Here is a 20444-nt window from a genome sequence, read left to right on the forward strand (position 1 = left end):
TTAAAACTCTAGTCCATTAATTATACAAAACTCAAATATTATCATGCAAAACGTTATTTTACAAAAGATACAAGAAAATGAAAACATTATTTTACAAAGATACAAGAAAATCAAAACATTATTAGTAGTAGTAGACCAATTTCATTTGCGTGACCGCAAACTTTAGCTAAACCAATCCCGGTATGGGTTTGATTGAACCGGTTTAATCGACAAGTTTTGGGTTTTTGTCTCTAAGCCCGTGTCCCATGGCTCTCTGTAGGGTTTTCAAATTGAACACACAGTGAGTTTGAAGATGATGAAGTTGATGATGATGATACAGAGATGGAGTTCTACAAAAGCTTCGAAATTTGTTCAGCCTCGCCTCCCGGAGACAGGTACTCTGAGAAATGCTTTACTCCTCCATTGCCCGAATGAGCTGTTTTCTTGCTGCGAACGAGACTTTTCTGGTTTCAGCGATAGGAATCTGTCTTACAGAGAGAGATTGAGAAGTGGGCTTGTAGATATTAAGTCAGATGATGCTGTTAATCTCTTCCAAGACATGATTCACTCTCGTCCTCGTCCTAGTCCTGTTGATTTCAGTAGATTGTTTGGTGCTGTTGCCAGGACAAAACAGTACGATCTTGTTTTAGCTCTCTGCAAGCAAATGGAATTGAATGGGATTGCACATAGCATCTACTCTTTGAGTATTATAATCAATTGCTTCTGCCGACGCCGAAAACTCGATTTTGCTTTTTCTGTTTTGGGGAAGATCCTGAAACTTGGGTATGAGCCTAACACCATCACTTTTAACACTTTACTCAATGGCTTATGTCTCGAGGGCAGAGTTTCCGAAGCGGTTGAGTTAGTTGATCGAATGGTAGAATTGGGACATACACCCAATGTCATTACAATCAACACTGTGGTCAATGGACTTTGTCTCAATGGTAAAGTGTCTGAAGCTGTGGTTTTGATAGATCGAATGGTAGAAATGGGACATACACCCAATGTCATTACAATCAACACTTTGGTCAATGGACTTTGTCTCAATGGTAAAGTGTCTGAAGCTGTGGTTTTGATAGATCAGATGGTTGAAAATGGTTGTCAGCCCAGTGAAGTTACATATGGACCGGTTTTAAATGTAATGTGCAAGTCCGGCAAAACTGCCTTGGCCATGGAGTTGCTAAAAAAGATGGAAGAAAGAAAGATCAAGCTCGATGCAGCCAAATACAATATCCTCATTGATGGCCTTTGCAAAGACGGGAGCCTGGACGATGCATTCAACCTATTCAATGAAATGGAAATGAAAGGGATCAAATCAGATATTATTACCTACAACACTCTCATTAGAGGCTTCTGTAATGCTGGTAGATGGGATGATAGTGCCAAGTTGCTTAGGGATATGATCACAAGGAGAATCACCCCAGACGTCATCACATTCAACGCATTGATTGATAATTTTGTGAAAGAGGGAAAATTTCTAGAGGCCGAAGCACTGCACAATGAGATGGTCCAACGAGGTATATCTCCTGATACTATTACATATACTTCTTTGATAGATGGGTTTTGCAAGGAGAACCGCCTAGACGAGGCAAACCAGATGCTGGATCTGATGGTTAGCAAAGGGTGTGATCCTAATATCGTGACTTACAGTAGTCTCATAAATGGTTATTGTAAGGCTAAGCGGGTCGATGATGGTTTGGAACTTTTCCGCAAAATGTCTTTGAGAGGAGTGGTTGCAGATACAGTCTCTTATACCAGTCTTATCCAAGGGTTTTGTCAATCGGGAAAACTTAGGCCTTGAATGGTAACTAGTTTTTAAGTTGATTTTGGTATTTGATTTTTTGAAAATCTATTTCTTTACCATTCAAGATTTTCAAAAATTGGATTCCCTAAAGATTAGGAAAACTAGTTTTTAAGTGGTTTTTCTAAATTTCAAAGAAAAACTAAAAAACCATAAATTTGAGATTTTGTGGAAAACCTTTTTTTCCAGCGTAAATTTTTATTTTTGACTTTTTAATTTATTAATTTTTAAATATACAGCAAAAACCAAAAACCAAAAATTTAAAAACAAAAATCCAAAAACCAAAATCTAAAAATTAAAAACCAATGAAAAACTTATTGCCATTCATAGCCTTAATGTTGCTAAAGAACTCTTTCAGGAGATGGATTCTCGTGGTGTTCATCCTGATATTGTGACTTATTCTATTTTGCTGGATGGGTTGTGTGACAATGGGGAAACAGAAAAAGCATTGGATATTTTTGAAAAAATACAGAAGAGTGAGATGAAGCTTGATATTAATATCTATAATATCATTATTCACGGGATGTGCAATGCTAGTAAAGTGGATGATGCTTGGGATTTATTCTGTAGGCTCCCTCTCAAAGGAATGCAGCTTGATGTTAGGGCATACACCATAATGATTTCAGGATTATGTAAGAAAGGGTCACTCTCTCAAGCAAATAAATTGTTTAGAAAAATGAAAGAGGATGGGCCTGCGCCAAACGACTGTACATACAACACTCTTATACGAGCACATCTCAGAGGTAGTGACATAACCACATCAGCTGAACTCATCGAAGAAATGAAAAGGGGTGGGTTTGCTTCTGATGCTTCGACTATAAAGATGGTTATGGATATGTTATCAGATGGTAGATTGGATAAAAGTTTTTTGGATATGCTTTCTTGAATCAACGAGAGATATAAGCTAACCATTCTCGTTTAATAATTGATGTATTTGGTCTTATCAATTGAATATTTGTTACAAACTTCAATCATTTTCAGTCTCTACTCCAGTCCAGTCACAGTGCTTCCCATGAGAACACCAGCGTAGGCTTCATGGTCACGAGATGACAAATCAAAAAGAGGCTCCTCTATGTTCCGAACAATGAGAAGTTGAGAAAACGGCATTTGCGCAATGTAGAGGCAAGTCAAAGCGACCCACACCTAAGGTCCCATAAATGATCTTGACACTTCTGTTGTAGAATCTGAATCAAAGTAACCATAATGGAGGTTACTTTAACGTTTTAGACTAAAAGCTTTGACCTGCAAGCCAATAAGTCCAAGGAAGAAATAAACTATGATCTGGAGGTAACAAATCCAACAACAACTTACTTAATCAGCCTCTTCACCAGATGTAAGGAAGGTGATGTTTTCAATTTTCACTGACTACCTGAAAATATTCGCTAGAAGTCTATCCATAAAATTTAGCCTCCCCTGTAATCCAACAACATAATCAAGTGTGGACTTCATTATCAAATGTCTACAACACCAATAACCAGCCTTAAGGCATAAAAAAAATACTGCAATCAAAATTTCAATTTTCAGTGCCCTAAAAATCAAAATGGGAGTATGGCTCCTTCACATCCTCAACATACCTATAATGAAGGGAAGTAATTCATAAATAGAAAAGCTACCACCACAATATATAATTGGGATTAAACATAAAAAAAAAAAAAAAAAAAAGTAGCTAGGAATATATGTAGCACACCAAAATGGATACACAAGGAAGAGACCAAGTAGCAACCTGAAATATCTATGTTAAAAGACTAAACAAAAAAATCAGGCATAAGCGGAAATGCGAATAGCACTAGGTAGATGAGGAAAATTACTGTTGACGGGAAACTTCCAATGAAAAGTTCCAATCATGTGAAACTCCCCACTGTCATAGACTCATAGTTAAAAGCTCATGAGACTAAACACACTTCAAAATACAGGAAGGATAAATCAACATAATGCAGAAGATCCAAGAACAAAAGATGAACAAATACCTGATTAAAAACATGTCTAGCTTTCTGCTTAAGTGAAGCTCAGACTCGAAGATGTTCAATGCAAAAACTACTCTGGTAGACACATCCATCATTAAAAAGACAGAAAATAAGTACAAAAACCCATTTAAAAGGAAGTTATGATTATCTTTCATCTGACTATGAGTAAGATTAATGAAGAAATCCTGGAAAATACAATAAGACATACAGAGGAGAAATAATAACAAAAAGGAAACATACCAATTATGATCCCTTTATGCAACCCAAAGCTTACTTCTCTTGCATACCCAGTAAACTATAACAATCAGAAGTAATTCACAACTAGAAAGAGGCCTAACAACTAACAACCACACAGCAAAAAAAAAAACCAAGAAACAAACACCAGGAAAAAGAAGCTCAGGACACCTGAATTAACCATAGAATAAAGAATTCAAACAGAACGTTACTTGCATCAACCAAATTCCTATACGCAGAAAATGAATTCACGTAGAAATAGAAAACACAATCCCAAACAGAAGTGATTAGCATTTAAACCATAGAAAAATGCAGATCATGAAATCAGAAAGACAAAAAGAGAAAAGGGGAAGCAAAACTGATCATATCTCCAAGGAAAAGAGAAAAAACCACCAATCACAAGCATATGAGAGTAGGATCAAAAACATAAGAAATAAAATAGAAATAACAAAGAAGGGAGCACTTCACAAAAGAAAAACCACCAAGGTAACATAGAAATAACAAAGAAGGAAGCACTTCACATAAGAAAAAGCACAATCACAAGCATATGAGAGTATGATCAAACATTATAAATAGATGTAACATGAAAAACCATATAGGGAAAGTGACCAGTTAGTTACCTTATCTTCTCTCTTTTAGAACCTCGACTATCAATAACAAATGATAGGGTCTTAGGCATAAAAGCCCTATCAGGCTATCACTAAGAAGATCATCAACTACAAAGAACCTGAAACATCCAATAAGTCCAAATGATGTTGAGGACGGCCCACAAGAACCTGAACCTGAATAAAAACAAAGTCTATGGAAACAAACCGATTGTTACCTAAAAGATACCCAAGGGAAAAAGGAAGAAAACTTGAATAAACCACAAGGACATAAGACACCGCCAGAGAGGTAACAGGGAACCACAAGATCAAAGGCATCATCGTTCAAGCTCAAAGTACCTATAAAAAAAGGATGAGCATTTCACATTGAAAAAGAAAAGAAATCGTCACAAGCATATGAGATCAAACACTAAACATAAATGTAGCAGGAGAGATAAGACCAACAGATAAAATAAAGGGGAAGAACCAGTTAGTAACCTGACATTTTTCTCTTTTAGAACCTCAAGTAAAAAGATAATGCCAACATCACTAGGGAGATCAATATACATTACTAGTATCCTGAAACATCCAATAACAAAGTCAATGGAAAGAAACAGATTGTTAAAAGATACCCACGGAAAAGAGGAAAAAACAACCTGAGTAAACCACAGCTACAACCTTCTACATCAGAGAGCTCAGACTTAGCATATCTAAAAGACATACTAACATTCAATACAAAAACTACATACAAAGGAAAAAGTATATGATTAAACTCGTTTGGAAGGAAACTTAAGACCACCTTTCATATGAATATGTATAGGCAGAGAAACAGAGAGGAGTGATTGATGCAAAAAATCTGGAAACAACCAATAAAAGACACACAGAGGACAGAACCAAAAATAGCCAAAATTAAATAAATCAACCAATAGCAGAAAGGTGTATAGATGCTAAGTAACCCGAAACACGAATTAAACACATCAAGCCAAAAGAGAAACTAACCTCTTGAGAAATCAAAAGAAACCAAAAGAGGAGAAAGATTCAACAGAGCAATCCCATTGCCTCCACGATCTGCATCAAAAGAGAGAAGGAAAGATATCAATTATACAAACAAACAAAAAAAATCCAAACAGAGAAAATAAGTGACAAGGATCAATCAAACCTATGACCGATAGATCTTCTTAGTATACTCCTCCACAATCACCGATGGATCATATAAAATGAATTCGAGTGACAACGATCAGTCAAAGCCAGCACCGATCAATCGAAGGATCCTCCTCCACAGATCTAAACCAATAAAACAAAAACCGACAAGTAACATGTAAATAAAAAAACCACCGAACCAGAGTTAAAATTAAGAAGCAAATAGAGATGCGTTGAAAGCCTAAAGACGTAGCCTGGAGAATAATATGCAATGATCCGATCATATCATACTTAGCTTCCAAAACACCTGCAAGGCGAAGAAGAAAGGAACTTAAGGAACAAAAAAAACAGAGAGTGAAAGAAGTGTTAAGAGGAAGAACAAACAGTTGAATGAGACACATCACTCTCATCGATAAAAACATCATCGAAAAACCTGAAATAACAGAATGACAAGTAAACCACATAAATGAATTCATAACATTGGAGAAAAATATGCAATGATACGATCATAATTGCTTCCAGAACACCTACAAGACGAAGAAGAAAGGAACGTCTGAAGAAGCATTTCCATCAAAGCCATCACTCTCATCGAGAAAAACATCATCCAAACCTGAAATAACATAACAACAAGTAAATCACATGAACATATTCATAAATAAATAAATAAAGCAACCGATGCAATATAGAAACCAAACCTTAGATAAATAACATGAATTAGAGTGACACTGATCAATCAAAGCCATCACCGACCAATTGTAGGATCCTCCTCCACAAATCTAAACCACCAAAACAAAACAAAAACGACAGTAAGTAACATGTAATTAGAAGTTAAAAAAAAAACATCAAACCAAAGTGAAAATTCATCAGAAGCAAATAGAGGATGAACAAAACCAATGAAGACGTTACATAGAGAAGAAGTGAAGCATGTCCATCAAAGCCATAACTGATCAATAAAAAAGCACACATCCAAAACCTGAAATAACAAGAGATACCAGGTAAGTAGCACAAACATATTTATATCAAAAAAAAAGCAACCAATGATCGAGTGAAAATCCAATGATTGATTAAATACCTGAATAAATCACATGTACGTCCAGCCTAGTGCAACAGAGGAGCTCAAAATTAAGCATATCACGTAAGAGACTTGAGAAAACAAAAGACATTACACAAACTAGTTAAACACATGAAAAGTATAAGAGCAAATAACATAAAGAAGGAAACAAATACACAGGAGAACAAATCATACCTAGAAGATGTAACACAAGATATCAGAATCCTAAGATTTTAACAGAGTAATCCCACACTACTCTCAAAGACGAGCTGCATCATTAAACATATAGAAGATATCTTTTAGTTTATATCATAAATATTAAGAATTAAAGATGGGAAAAAGGGAAAAAAAATCCAAAGAATAAGACCCGCTTGACAAGTATCAATCAAAGCCGTAAATACGATGCAATTTAGAAAACCCAAAGTTGAAAATTAAGAAGCGAGAACGAAGTGCCTGAGCAAATATATAGATCGATCATAGCATTATCCACCAGAACAATCTACAACAGCAAAACTAAAAATAAGATTTAATAAACCAAACCGTAGGAATTCAGAGAGGCCAAACCCTAGAGAATATTTCACAATTAGGAACGAGCGGTTCATCATATTCTCATAGATCCGCTTCCAAAAGACCTGCAATACGAACGAAACAAATTAAAAAAAAAAAAAAAAAAAAGGGAATCAGAGACTCGTGAAGCAGAAGGATAACAGAGCGAGAACTACAACAACTAGAGATTCAATTGAAAGAGATCAAACCCTAGAGAAGATTTCACAAGTAGTAGCGATGATCGGTTGAAAACAAGATCATAGACCCGTCGCGGTTTAGAAGATTATCACACCACCTAAGAAGGGGAGAAGAAAGAGTGGAAGCACTATACAGTATTTATAGATAAGGTTTATGACGGTCAGGATTTGATGTCAGATATTTCCTTTTTTTCTTTTTGACCAGTTAGATTTTTCTTTCGTATTTATTCTTTTATTATTATTTTCTGTTTTCCTTTTTTTTTTTTTTTTTTAACGGCAAATTAATTTTATTATATCATAAAATTGTTACATGATACATTATACATCCATCCAAATACAACCATTGAAGCAAATAAAGGAAATTGAATACAATTTCGATGAAGAAGTGGAAGTAACCCTGCTTTACAAACGAAAGTCTTACAGGCAACAGATGAAATCTGTAAAGTCCCCTCTTCATATACTCGTTAAGGGCTAACACCTTATAGATGAAACTCCCAGATGCTTTTTGCATCACTTTGATTAAACATAAACACTGATATGTTGCTTGAAGTGGATCTTGATCATGTTTTCTGGGATGCCATACACTTTGCTGCCGATTAGTTTCACACATCACCTTAATGTTGTTCCTATGTAGACTTGCCTTTCCGGGATCCCATATTAGCCGACCAAAACACCAATATAGTCTTTGAATCTTATGCTTTATTCCTTCTTCACAAGAATATTGAAAATATTGGTCATCATGGAGAGTTGACAAACTCTTCACGGAGATCACGGGCTTCACTTGAATAAATCCAGTAAAAGAATTCACATTTACTCGCCAAGCAATAATCGGCTCCACTATCGGAGAAATAAGCCAGAAACGATTTCGTTTCAGATCACCAAAGTAAAGGACTCTAATCGAAGTTGATTGCGTTTGATTAATTGTTGATGTCGTTGGAAACAAACTCAGTCTTGATTGACTCTGAATCTGATCAACCCAATTCGCTGGTACAGTCACCAACACAACCATCACCATGAGAAAGAGAAAACAAACTGCAATTAGCCATCGTAGAGCACATAGACCTATAATCAAATCAATCGATGTAACCATCTCTGGGAAAGGTGCTTCTGATTTCGGATCTGGCAACGATTTTGAAAAAAATTGGACCCTGTTTGTCTCAGTTGGGAAAACGATCACAAACATCGCTGCCATCCTGAAGAAGAAATTTAATCGACAAATCTGATGTAATCCCATACTAGTTATCAGTAAATAAGAAGAAAAATAATGAAAAAACTGAACAGGAACCACCGGCAAACGCCGGCGGTCTGGAAAAAACAAGAAGAAAAAGTGGTTATGTTTGTTCGCTGGACGCCTCGTGAGAGAAGAGAGAGAGAAGAGAGGATTTTTTTTTTCTGTTTTCCTTTTCTTATTGGTCTATGTTATTACCTTTTTCCTTTTTTTTTTTTTTAAATTAGTCTTTGTTAATTAATAAGTAGTACACAACTTTTTTTTGTAGACTATATAATTTTTATAAGTTGGTTACAAAATAAGTTATAAATTAAATATAGGTTGGTTACAAAAAATGTTATAGATTAATTGGTCAATCTGTGGGTTATATGAATACATTTAAGAATATCCTAAAAAATCCTCTTGAATAGAATATTCTAATGATTTATACAATTTCCAAAATAAAATATTTAGTATTACATGTATTATTATAAAAATATATATTGTTAGACATAAAAATAAATAAAATTTTGGTAATTTATCACACTTAATCGTGATTTCTATGATCTTATTGTGCAGTTAAAAATAAAATCTTACCTAAGCGCGAATCATATTAAAACACTTTCACCAAACATGTTCAAAAAATTAAAATAAAAACAAACAATAAACATAACTATTTCTCATACATAAAATTACAAAATTAACAATATAAAACTTACAAAATATGTGTTTTTTCAAGCCATCATATTTAGCATATGATTTTATTGTATAATCTTTTATCCAAAATTTTTTAAAAAAACAATCATATAAATAATATTTTATTCTAAAATTATAATATAAATAATAAAAAATTCAACCCGTGCTCTAGCACGGTCCTAATTGTATATTATATGACTCTTTTGCGTTTGTTATGTATGTTCATAATTTAAAAAAGGCAGACGCTAGGCAAGACAATATTATCATTACTTTACTATCATTTCATATTACATTGTATTTAATTTTTTCTTATGAAAAATTCAAGAATTACTAACATAATGCTTGACAAATTTCCAATGACATTACACATCATGATAATAGATTGCGGTATTGGCTTGATTGTTAACAAATTATCACTACACTCATACATTCTTGTTGTCACACCACCAATTCTTTGGTTTAAAGCATCATAGTCTTTGGCTGCCAAATATTCAAGGGAGAGCTGATTATCGTAAAGAGCACTGTCATAATTTTCAATGCAACTTAGATACATATTATGAGAACGAAAATCAGTTGTGTTATCTGCAAACAATTTCAACTGCTTTAGCGTATCTGATATATTTTGAGTCTGATAATTGATCAAAAATTTGGTGAGACCAAAAAGATCTAATGATGCAATTTCAGAAGTTGGTTTTAGAACCTCAAAACAGAGTGAAGAAAGTTCTTTTCTTTTGGTGCAAATGGAGTTTATCTCTCCTTCTGTAATCATAAGACTAAATCTTGCATTTGATGAGACAACAAGAAATAATACCACAATAAGAACCAATATTTTTTGTTTGTTGACGGATGTAACCATTTTTTCTATTTCCGATGTTAGAGAAGTTAGACGAGATTTATATAGACTGAAAGATATTCTCAAATTTAAATGCTAATAGATTATGTACCATAGTAAGAATGAGTTTTCAATGTTATAGACTTTGACCAAAAGAGGTTGCCCAAAAAAAAAAAAAAAAAAAACTTTGACCAAAAGATAAAGTTGTTGTTGTTTCAGAAAATTCTTTAATATATGTAAAAATTCTAAAACATGAATTAACTAGAAACATAGAGTAATATTAAGTGTGTCGATGTTATACCAAAAGCGGGATTAAGGACTAAATACTATGTAATAATTGTAATGGATATTTGTCCATTTTTCTAGATAATATGTATGACGACTAAATCTCTCCACAATCAATATGATGTTGTTGTTAAAGAAAAAGACATTGAATATTTTCCTTGCTATGTTAAGTAGCTTTTAAAAGTACACTACAGATTTTTTTAAGTAAAAACTTTCATATTTTGGTTGGTGAATAACATAAAATACAAAATCTATATTTTTACCAATTTTTATAACGCAAATGGTTTACATTTATTTACTAACATAACATAAACACAAGTCTTTAATTAGAGTCCTTCTTTGTAAGGTACTCCTGTCGAATTAAGCCACAAGTGACCGTTAATAAGACTTGCCACTGTGAATTTCGATGCCTCCTTCGGATCAGTAATAATTTTGTATCCGTGCCATTTAACCCTTCTTCTAGTATTTGCTCCAGGACCCTTGTTCTCATACTCACCAAAGAATAACGTCGATAAACGTCCGACATCATTGTCCATAGGAGTCCACCCTGCCAAATCAATAAAATCGTCTATGAAAGACTGCATTATTACCACTCTGGAGAATTTTTTCCACGGACGTCCTAAGAATGATTTTATTGTTCCTTTGACCGGAGCAAGATCCAAACTTGCTGTTATCGCACACCTTTGAAGCGAGAAGCCAGAGTTTTTGGCCGGGTCAATGCGTCCCTGAGACATCAGTACGTTGCTCTGTCCGTGCATAGGCTTTCGCGCCACAATCTCACATTTTTGAAACACTGCTGCAGCATCTCCAAAGATAAAATCAATTGTTCCTGTGATATAACAATTACGATAGAACTGGCGATACATGTCAGCAAAAAGTGTATCTTGGTAGCCATCTATTCGACAACGGTATATGACCGAAACATCGGCAGACACTCGAAGAGCAACCGCCTGTCCCTTAGCTGGCCCAGCCGTGTTTTGGAACCAAATGTCTAGCGCCATAAATCCGTTGGCGTTAGTGGCTGTAAATTATATCAATAATTTTCATGTCACCATGATATATATAGAACAAGAACAATAATATTATCTCTATTTTTGAATAACAAACAATAATATTCCACTAGTCCAGGAAACAAATATTTTACCAAACGTGGCAGATTCTTCGACAGAGTATCCATCCTTGGCGTTTAAATTGCCAGTAAGAATTGTTATGTCTCTACCGTCGCCTATGAGCATTAAATTCGTCTTCCTTTTTTCAATTACAATTGTTTCCTTGTAAACGCCTTTTTTCACATAGACGATAAATCTTTTCTTGTTGTTCTCAGGTACAACAGATATCGCTTCATTTAGCGTTGTATAGTTTCCGGTCCCGTCTTTGGCAACTACTATGTCGGCTTTCATCTTGAGGAACTACAAATATATTATTAAGAAAAACATAATAAGAAACTTAATAAATATTTGGCAATAGTAAAAGTTTTGCTTAGCTTGTCATGATTATTTTATTCTAAAATTGGAAAATATTTTATCCATTGTAACAATTTTTATAACCTTTTCTTTTACTAGAAAACATAGTTTAATTAATTAACAGTTTATGTAATAATTATCTGGTAATATAATTACCAGAAATTTGTAAATATCGATTAACAATAATTGTTTAAATGCATATAAGCGTAACGATGATAAATACTTTATGGGTACCAATTATGACGATATTTTCTGACCCATATGATCTCTACATCAACCCAATGATTATGTACACCAATTATGCGACTTCATCTTTGAGTTTTTGTGATTTATCTAATTTGAGAAGATATATACTTATTTGACAAATAAATTGGGTAAGTAAACTCCAAAGGTATTTCAGTACTTCAATTCCAAAAAAAAAAAAAAAAAAAAAACATTTTCGCTATCACAAGTAGCTAGTGTTTACCGAAAAGAAACCAACCTTTTAAGTAAGAACAAATATTTTTAAAAGACCAAAATAATTTTATGTTTGTATATATCGTTCTGGTTTATAAACAAAATATTTTATTTTGCGTTCCATTATCAAATCATATAACACAAATCTAATTGGGCTTTTGAAATAACTACCTTGGTATTGCCCCCTATAATCTTCTTGTCATCATCATTAGTAAGCCACAAGGGAAAGCCATCCGAAGCCGTTTGGAGTTCGTCTCTCACAGTGAATGAAATTGTTAGGAGAGTTGAGAAAGATACAAGAAGAAGGTAAAAAGCTGAAAGACTTGTGTAACCAACCGCCATTACGAAGAGTGTTGTTTTCTCTCCCTCCAAGTAAAAGTACAGTAAAACCTCTATAAATTTATAATGTTTGGATCATGACTTTTTATTAAATTATGGTAATATTAATTTATAATTATTAATTATTAGATATTAATTTACAATGTAAAATTAATAATTATTCATTTATAGATATATTTAAATTGTTTAAATAAGATTAGACTTTCAGATGTTATAAATCTTGTAGTTTAGAATTGAATTTGTCATATTTAGAAAAGATTATTGACCTTTGCTCCAAAAAAAAAGAAAAAAAAAAATATTATTGACCATAATTTACAAACTATAAACTTTTTTTTTGGTAAAACAAACTATAAACAATATGACTTATACACATGATATACATAAATTTAATTTTATTGGTTTTGCTGGCCAAACACTTTCTTGATATATCATTGGTTTCAATTCCAATCAAATTCTTATACTTTTTGATCATTATATAATTTATGAAACAAGAAAAAAGTATATATTAGAAGAAAAATTAATTTAAGCTCTCCTTTAAAACATTAATTTAAAGCGCAGAGGTGAAGCAATGATTCTTGCAAATTAAATTGTGTTAGGTTTAATTATCCACAAAGAAAAAAAAGAAAAAAAAAATCCTTTCATAAGGTGTCTTATGGTTTTAATTCTTCAATGTAGATGGTAGAAAATAATAAAATTCTTAAAACTTCAAGATAATTTAATAGAGCTATACATGCATGTGCTGATGTGCATATGAAAGTAAATCTGCATTTGTTTACCTATCATCACACTAGGAGTCTAGCTAGTAGCCTAGAACTAAGAACGCAAGTGATTTTCAATAGAGTAGTAGTTTGGTTGTGACGCTATATGACCAAAGTGATATTCAAGTTTAAGTAACGGGACAGAGTCGTCGTATCGAACGAGTTTTGCTATTTCAGGGTCCGGAACCGGTTTAGCCATCACCGTCCGGTTGGAATTAATAATTGACAAATAACCGGAAATTATCTGTTCTGGTTCAGTCCGGTCGAATCGAAAGTGGTGTTTCATTAACAACTATTACAGTCCTTAATTAAAGTTTTCAATAGACTTAATAATTTAACAGTAATCTTTGTGACATTTTTTTTTTTGGATAAATTAGAGATGGCGGGACCCATGTTAATCGGATGATATCAACGGCTGGATGTGTTCATCGAGATCGATCAAATCAAACTGTGAAGAAGAACAAAAAAAAATGCCACTCTCTTTGCAAACTCCGTCTTGTGCAACTCTCTCTGCTTCGATCCAAGTACTCACTCTCTTCTCTCTATATCTTCTGCTTTACGTTTTTTTAAATCTTATGTATGTAATGGGAATGGGTGCGATCTTTGAACTTCGCAGAAGGGACGATGGAAGATGCTCGCTGCCGGATTCTCCGTTACTCCTCCTCTTCCAGCTGTTCACTTCAGTCCCCGGCGATCGATTCGTGCTTCCGCTAGTTCTTCCCCCACTCCATCGTCTTCGTCTCTCGGAGCTGGTATCTGTTTTTATCGATCCTGTTTTGTTCATCATCAATATGATTTGATTTCTTGGAAAACAAATTAAAAAGTATGGATTTTTGAAAGATTAACTAGGATTCAAGCTTTAATTTTTATGTGGGTTTGTTTCTGCAATGCCTGGAATCACTTGTTAGGATACTATGCTTTACAAAGTTGCTATCTTTAGTTTGAAAGCAGGGACCTTTCTTACTTGGAGGGGATTTGAGTCCCATTTTGGTCTAAAATTGATGATACAGTGCTTCTGGTTGCTTTATTAGTTCTTAGCTGAACATTGTTGCTTTGTGGTTGAATTTGAACTGTTGCATGTGAAGTATAAGCAACAAAAATTGTGTCTTTGGTGTCTAATTTTCTTGAAGTTCTGAACTTTCTACTTTGCTGGAATGCTTTGGACCATCATTGATATTGTTTCTTGAACCTTTGTTTTTCTAGGTGAGAACAATGAGCTAGATGCTGTTTCAGCTTTTAGCGAGATTGTTCCTGATACAGTCGTTTTTGATGACTTTGAGAGGTATGATATATCTCTACTTCATGAGACTTTAGTTACACTGGTATACGGTAAAATCTGAGTCATATAGCTTGAGATTCTACAGAGTTTATGTCTTCATCTAGGATACAAGAAATATATTAGCCTAAGATGTTAAGATGTAAAAGCTCCCTCACAATTCTAACTTCTAACCTTTAGTATAACTTTTTTGGTTTTTGCTGGATTAATACCTTTGTTGTATTTTACTGATCTGCTCAGGTTCCCACCGACTGCAGCTACAGTTAGCTCTTCTCTTCTTCTGGGCATCTGTGGTCTACCTGATACAGTTTTCCGCGTGAGCATTATAGGAGATTTGATATTTTATATGATAGTATATGGCATTTCTTGTTTTGGGCTTATATTGTTTTGACATTTTTACATCATTTTAGAATGCTGTGGACATGGCTTTGGCGGATTCTTCTTGTGCAGGGCTTGAAACCACTGAATCTCGACTCTCTTGCATTTCCAACAAGGTTGATCTTCTTATTCCTTATCTGTTTTCCCTCTCTTCTAGATCTTTGCTGCTTAAAGAGTTTGTTTGCCTTATTACTGATGAGAAAATTGCAGGCTATGGTCAACGTAAGTGGTGATCTTGTCAAACTCGTTCCAGGTCGAGTTTCAACTGAAGTGGATGCACGTCTTGCTTATGACACAAACGGCATTATCCGCAAGGTAGTTAATTACTAGACCATATATAATATAATTTGGGTATATGTTTCCCGTATCTTCAAATCACTGACATGTGATGTGATGATGTGTGTAGGTTCATGATCTGCTGAGACTATACAATGAAATAGATGTACCACACGACCGGCTCCTATTCAAAATCCCTGCAACTTGGCAAGTAAGATTATTGTTCAGCAAATAACAAAGCTTTCACTTTTACCGCTCTCTTAGTATTGTGCTTATCGCTCTGATAGGGTATTGAAGCTGCAAGATTGTTGGAATCTGAGGGAATCCAAACGCATATAACCTTCGTTTACAGGTACCATAAAACATTCCTTTTGACTCTCTAATTTTAATATTTGTCTATCCATCTTATTTTTTGTTCTTTATAATCAGCTTTGCTCAAGCTGCAGCAGCTGCTCAAGCCGGTGCTTCTGTCATTCAGATTTTCGTTGGTCGCCTCAGGGTAACCATTTTCTCAACGTATGCTTAGTAATTTCAGTGATATGGCAAAGTTAATATCTTAATTTCTTTAGGACTGGGCGCGTAATCATTCGGGAGATACCGAGATTGAAACTGCTATTAAGTCCGGAGAAGATCCTGGTTTGGCCTTGGTGAGAAGATCATATAACTACATTCACAAGTATGGTTACAAGTCCAAGCTGATGGCTGCTGCTGTCCGGAACAAACAAGACTTGTTCAGTCTTCTCGGGTAAAACTTAAACTTCCAAATCGCAGTTTTGACCATCAACAGCTCTTGAACCCATTCTAACTCTCACTGTTCTCACTGGTCTCAGGGTCGATTATGTGATTGCACCATTAAAGGTACTGCAATCTCTCAAAGACTCACCCGCCATTCCCGACGATGAAAAATACTCATTTGTTCGGAAACTTACTCCTGAAACAGCAACGCATTACAACTTCACCAACAAAGAGGTTAGTTTTGAACCTATACATCCAACACACTTTTTGCTTGTGCTTTCACTTAACCAGTGTTTCACTCTGTTTGTTTGATTCTGGTGTAGCTGGTCAAATGGGACCAGCTAAGCATGGCTTCAGCTATGGGTCCTGCATCAGTGGAGCTTTTATCAGCTGGTGTCGAAGGTTATGCGAACCAAGCTAAACGCGTTGAAGAGCTCTTTGGGAAGATTTGGCCACCTCCTAATGTCTAAAACAGAGCTTTTCCCTTCATCACCAAGGATCTACATCAATAATAAGACTGTAAGACAACTAAAAGCCCATGTTACTTGAACACTACCCTCCTAATCTTCTTTCCCCTTTCTTCTTTTTCGTGTGCCTTGTAGTTCATCATGGTCTCTTGTCTAAGACTTCGGCTACAAGACGAGACTAAAACTAATCTTTATCTGAAACTTTGGGGTTTGTTTTCTTCTGTAAAATGACTTGGTAGGTTCTCTGATCTCTCAAAGCATAATAGTGCCGACCGAATTATATGAACCGATTAATTTCGTAAAACCAACTGGTTCTATAAAAGTTCAAAACCAAACTAAAATTTTGACTATGAACTGAAAGTACAAAAAAAAATTTCTTAATCAAAAAAAAAAATGGACATTGGCATGATGGCATCCAAGTCCTGTTTACTTACTAAACTAATAAATCCAAAAAATAAGTGGGAAGTTATGTGAACCAAATGATAAAGGATAAACGGAACATGAAGAAAACGAAGGAGCCTGAACATAAAACTTATCCATCTCAGTCAGATGCATTATCTGATCACTGGTCACTGGTCACTGGTCAGTGGTCACTTCTCTTTAATATCAGATAATACTTATGATTTAGTAATTTCCACACAAGCAGAAACGTACGATTTTCATTATCCAGTGTAATATATATTTATCTTCTAAATTTTACAAAATATTAGTAGAATTTAGTTCAATCATTATTTTTTCCCTGTCTGATTGTGTTTTGTTTTGACGACGTGTGTGATTGTAAATTGTTGTGGGTTCGTATCAATCAATAATTCCAATAATATAGGCTTCATTTCAATGTAAACTTCATTACTGATTCGAATAATCTTAGTGCAATAGAGTTTATCCTTTTGATTTATCAAAAGAAAGGATAACGCTATTATTACTTTTTGGAATACGAAAATTATAAGGTTCTCAAATTTCCTCGGACTATTTTTCTTTCTTTCTAGATTTATTGTTTTAGCAACAAATCAAAGATTCTACTATTTCTATAGGGAGACAGAGCACGTGGTCTCTGCCAAAAAACCCTATCGGTCTTCTTCTGCATGTGGATCTAGTTTTCCCACATCCTACAATCATATACAAGATCTTGTCTTTTCCAGTTCGTCGAGTTAACGTAAATCGCTGTAAATTCTATTAAACAGAAAGACAACCTTAAAGTGATTTGTTTGTGAAAAAAAAACAGGAAAAGAAAAATTGTTTCACATGACTTTTGAACCGTGTTTGTGTATTTACCGTTATAGATGGCACAATTATGACAAACTGTAGACTCTTTTATGATCTCACTTGGTTAGTGGATGCCATAAGAATTAAGAGACCATAATTAATTTCACATTTTTACTTGATTGGCCAATCCTTCGCTTCCACATGCAATTGCTATGTGGCTCAAGAGGTTTCACGTGTATAATAGTAATTGTTAATTATTTTGTATAAATCGGCGTTGGTACATTTCTTTTCATCATTATTGGACACTAATTCTGACAAGACGATTGTGATTGAGATGATGTATTATATATTTAAACAAATGATTCATGTGCTTGGCCGAACTAACAAGTGGTTAGATGTATAGTTTGATTGCATTACTAGTTTTCCCAGTGAACCTAATAATTATTGTTGATTAATCCAGAAAAACAAAAAACAAATTTCATTAGCCCATGTTTTTATAGATCTGAGATCTGAGACCTTTGGAGTCTAGCTAGTTCTTAATATCATCAACTCGAAATACATAAGAATTACTTAGTTATTTTTAACTTTTTTGATGATTTAGGCAAAGGGTTTTACTTTATTATGTAAGTGGCCGGTCATGTTCTCGTGTTTCACGAGTCTTTCTAGATTAAGTACTAGTATTACTCAACGTTGAAAAAGTAATATGACTATTACACGGACGTCAAAAACAGAAAAATGTTCGTATACTATTGACTCGCGCTATCATTTTCAGGATGGGTCACCTAACTTTTGTATTACTCAAAGTTTATGTATTGTATACGTAAATGTTATAAAGATTACTTGTTCGACATAGTTTAACATTTTGCAAGATATACTAATTAAAACGCATCGGATACACAATGGAATGTCGCGAATCATTCGTTTGAATAATTTAAAAAATTTAAGTGTACTAAAAAGCTATCTGGAATTTGTAACAAGAATTGAGGTAGTGAATTAGTGATTATAGGCACCAAAAACCTAACCGATATGAACCCCTAATTTCTTGTCTGGTAAATAACCCCTTTTTGACACCTGTTTATTACCACTTCGGTTCCTGAAATAAACATATGTCATACTACAACATTTGTATTCGGGTTATTAGATAACAATAAAACTATATATCTGGGTCCAAATGAAGTTGAATATCTTTTCTTTTCTCGTTAATAGTTTGAATGACACAGCAAAGGTTATAGTATTATAAAAATGACACAGCAAATCCTCTCCTGCCCTTTTTCCTATAACCCAATATGTTGCAGAGCGTGTATGTGACGTATGCGTTACTCCTTACTCGGACTGGCTTGCATTAATGTAATTATCAAATTTACCATGATTACGATATAAATTAATCAAAGTGGTTTAATTTTAGGGGAGTATCCAACGGGGGAGCCGGGGAGCAAAAAAATTGGTTAATTACACCAATCATAGACAATGACTAAACTTGAACAAACATATTCAGAAACCAACTTAAGCATTTACTGTAATTAAATTACTCTCTGTTCCAGTCTCACATTTCTAAACTACTTTCCAAATCTTGAAGTGAAAAGTAGTACAGTTGAATCAGTAACAGCATAATGATAGGTAGAGCTGTAAAAATGGGCGGACTGTCCATGGTCCGTCCATGTCTACTTCATTATGGACCGGTCATGGACAAGTCCATAAATAGGATGGATTTAAATGGTTTAAAATGGGCTAGACATAATAGATATTGGACTGCCCATATTACCTAAAACACTTGGTTAAAATTGGTTTAGAATAATTCTAGAAATTATTTCTCATCTCATTTTTTAAACTCAGAGATATAAAAATGAGTAAATTACAAAATCATGTTCTGGTGGGAAAATTACAAAATCACGTTTTTGACAGAAAAATTACAAAATCACCTTTCTAACATGAAATGGCGGAAAACTTACAGAATCTTGTTGTTGACGAAAAAATTACAAAATAATGTTTTTGACAGAAAAATTACAAAATCACATTTTTGGCAAAAAAAAATGGCGGACAATTGACGAGATCATGTTTTTGGCAGAAAATTTATAGAATTTACAGGTGATTTTATTTAGGGAAAATTATAAAATCACATTTTTGACAGGAAAAATACAAAATCAAATTTCTAACGAGAAATGACAGAAAAATACAAAATCATGTTTTTGGCGGAAAAATTATAAAGTATGTTTTTGGCAAAAAAAATTATAAAATTACGTTTTTGACGGGAAAATTACAAAATTACGTTTTTGATGTGGATAATCCATTTTGATAGGATTGTGTTCAGTGACCTGGTTTCATACATGTATCGATCATTAATCATATACATTATTTACTGGATCTAGTTTTGTGTGATAAATCAGATATTATATGCAATGCACAAATTCTGAAAAAGTCATACATATTAGGAACTACATCTACCCAAGTCCGTATTCTAAAAATTCTGAAAACTATCTATATACGGATATGTAAGAAACTACGTGGACAATCCAATGTAAATATCATTGTCACCTTCATCCCCCATTCAAACAAACAAATGACTGACTAATTAAGCCG

General features: G+C 34.0%; 4 protein-coding genes across 58 annotated transcripts; 2 read left to right on the forward strand and 2 right to left on the reverse strand.

Annotated features, from left to right (window-relative positions):
- The first annotated feature begins 229 nt into the window (after positions 1 to 229).
- LOC104755487 (uncharacterized) lies at positions 230 to 2751 on the forward strand. Of its 6 annotated transcripts, none has more exons than XM_087494627.1 (3): positions 237 to 1496; positions 2128 to 2256; positions 2351 to 2751. In XM_087494627.1, exons 1-3 carry the CDS (start codon positions 293 to 295, stop codon positions 2395 to 2397), a joined length of 1380 nt encoding a protein of 459 aa, XP_087350753.1. In that variant the 5' UTR covers positions 237 to 292; the 3' UTR covers positions 2398 to 2751. The 6 variants fall into 6 exon arrangements, 5 of the variants coding, with proteins under 5 accessions (XP_010476184.2, XP_087350751.1, XP_087350753.1 ...); XR_015586528.1 differs by having other exon boundaries at positions 239 to 1496; positions 2139 to 2256; XM_010477882.3 differs by having other exon boundaries at positions 230 to 1773; positions 2111 to 2751.
- On the reverse strand, positions 2634 to 7666 carry LOC104755485 (uncharacterized). 50 transcript variants are annotated; one of them, XM_087494664.1, is made up of 19 exons: positions 7509 to 7666; positions 7318 to 7385; positions 6949 to 7022; positions 6775 to 6845; positions 6609 to 6675; positions 6398 to 6478; positions 6234 to 6312; positions 6087 to 6135; positions 5722 to 6009; positions 5562 to 5630; positions 5362 to 5418; positions 5219 to 5272; positions 5061 to 5141; positions 4802 to 4922; positions 4599 to 4705; positions 3985 to 4017; positions 3748 to 3819; positions 3092 to 3193; positions 2634 to 2964 (listed from the first exon to the last, which is right to left on the reverse strand). In XM_087494664.1, the coding sequence occupies exons 5-9, from the start codon at positions 6666 to 6668 to the stop codon at positions 5994 to 5996; spliced, it is 285 nt and encodes a 94-aa protein (XP_087350790.1). In that variant the 5' UTR covers positions 6669 to 6675; positions 6775 to 6845; positions 6949 to 7022; positions 7318 to 7385; positions 7509 to 7666; the 3' UTR covers positions 2634 to 2964; positions 3092 to 3193; positions 3748 to 3819; positions 3985 to 4017; positions 4599 to 4705; positions 4802 to 4922; positions 5061 to 5141; positions 5219 to 5272; positions 5362 to 5418; positions 5562 to 5630; positions 5722 to 5993. The 50 variants fall into 50 exon arrangements, with proteins under 50 accessions (XP_087350790.1, XP_087350789.1, XP_087350768.1 ...); XM_087494663.1 differs by having other exon boundaries at positions 3985 to 4039; XM_087494642.1 differs by lacking the exon at positions 3985 to 4017 and adding an exon at positions 3589 to 3638 and having other exon boundaries at positions 6230 to 6312; positions 7509 to 7655.
- A 3082-nt stretch (positions 7667 to 10748) lies between these two features.
- LOC104759183 (putative pectinesterase 56) lies at positions 10749 to 12803 on the reverse strand. The gene is made up of 3 exons (XM_010482139.2): positions 12607 to 12803; positions 11661 to 11925; positions 10749 to 11537 (listed from the first exon to the last, which is right to left on the reverse strand). The coding sequence occupies exons 1-3, from the start codon at positions 12775 to 12777 to the stop codon at positions 10843 to 10845; spliced, it is 1131 nt and encodes a 376-aa protein (XP_010480441.1). The 5' UTR covers positions 12778 to 12803; the 3' UTR covers positions 10749 to 10842.
- A 353-nt stretch (positions 12804 to 13156) lies between these two features.
- LOC104755488 (uncharacterized) lies at positions 13157 to 16892 on the forward strand. Its single transcript, XM_010477883.3, has 12 exons — positions 13157 to 14056; positions 14149 to 14284; positions 14736 to 14814; positions 15049 to 15124; positions 15219 to 15302; positions 15397 to 15501; positions 15593 to 15673; positions 15750 to 15814; positions 15892 to 15961; positions 16032 to 16207; positions 16293 to 16431; positions 16521 to 16892. Exons 1-12 carry the CDS (start codon positions 13952 to 13954, stop codon positions 16665 to 16667), a joined length of 1263 nt encoding a protein of 420 aa, XP_010476185.1. The 5' UTR covers positions 13157 to 13951; the 3' UTR covers positions 16668 to 16892.
- The last annotated feature ends 3552 nt before the right edge of the window (positions 16893 to 20444 follow it).

Source organism: Camelina sativa, chromosome 17, assembly GCF_030686135.1.
Source record: "Camelina sativa cultivar CO46 ecotype springtype chromosome 17, ASM3068613v1".
Classification (NCBI taxonomy): domain Eukaryota; kingdom Viridiplantae; phylum Streptophyta; class Magnoliopsida; order Brassicales; family Brassicaceae; genus Camelina; species Camelina sativa.

Excerpts from the sequence above, each read along its gene's own strand:
- LOC104755487 (XM_010477882.3), top strand. The coding sequence starts at position 293 with ATGATGAAGTTGATGATGATGATACAGAGATGGAGTTCTACAAAAGCT. Across the intron at positions 1,774-2,110 it reads TGTCAATCGGGAAAACTTAG|CCTTAATGTTGCTAAAGAAC; the intron begins GCCTTGAATGGT and ends TGCCATTCATAG.
- LOC104755485 (XM_087494631.1), bottom strand. The coding sequence starts at position 6,668 with ATGTGTGCTTTTTTATTGATCAGTTATGGCTTTGATGGACATGCTTCA. Across the intron at positions 6,313-6,397 it reads ATTCATGTTATTTATCTAAG|GTTTGGATGATGTTTTTCTC; the intron begins GTTTGGTTTCTA and ends ATGTTATTTCAG. Across the intron at positions 6,136-6,229 it reads CTTTCTTCTTCGTCTTGTAG|GTTTTTCGATGATGTTTTTA; the intron begins GTGTTCTGGAAG and ends CTGTTATTTCAG.
- LOC104759183 (XM_010482139.2), bottom strand. The coding sequence starts at position 12,777 with ATGGCGGTTGGTTACACAAGTCTTTCAGCTTTTTACCTTCTTCTTGTA. Across the intron at positions 11,926-12,606 it reads TTATAGGGGGCAATACCAAG|TTCCTCAAGATGAAAGCCGA; the intron begins GTAGTTATTTCA and ends ATATATTTGTAG. Across the intron at positions 11,538-11,660 it reads CGAAGAATCTGCCACGTTTG|CCACTAACGCCAACGGATTT; the intron begins GTAAAATATTTG and ends TATAATTTACAG.
- LOC104755488 (XM_010477883.3), top strand. The coding sequence starts at position 13,952 with ATGTGTTCATCGAGATCGATCAAATCAAACTGTGAAGAAGAACAAAAA. Across the intron at positions 15,962-16,031 it reads TTTTCGTTGGTCGCCTCAGG|GACTGGGCGCGTAATCATTC; the intron begins GTAACCATTTTC and ends TAATTTCTTTAG. Across the intron at positions 16,432-16,520 it reads ACAACTTCACCAACAAAGAG|CTGGTCAAATGGGACCAGCT; the intron begins GTTAGTTTTGAA and ends ATTCTGGTGTAG.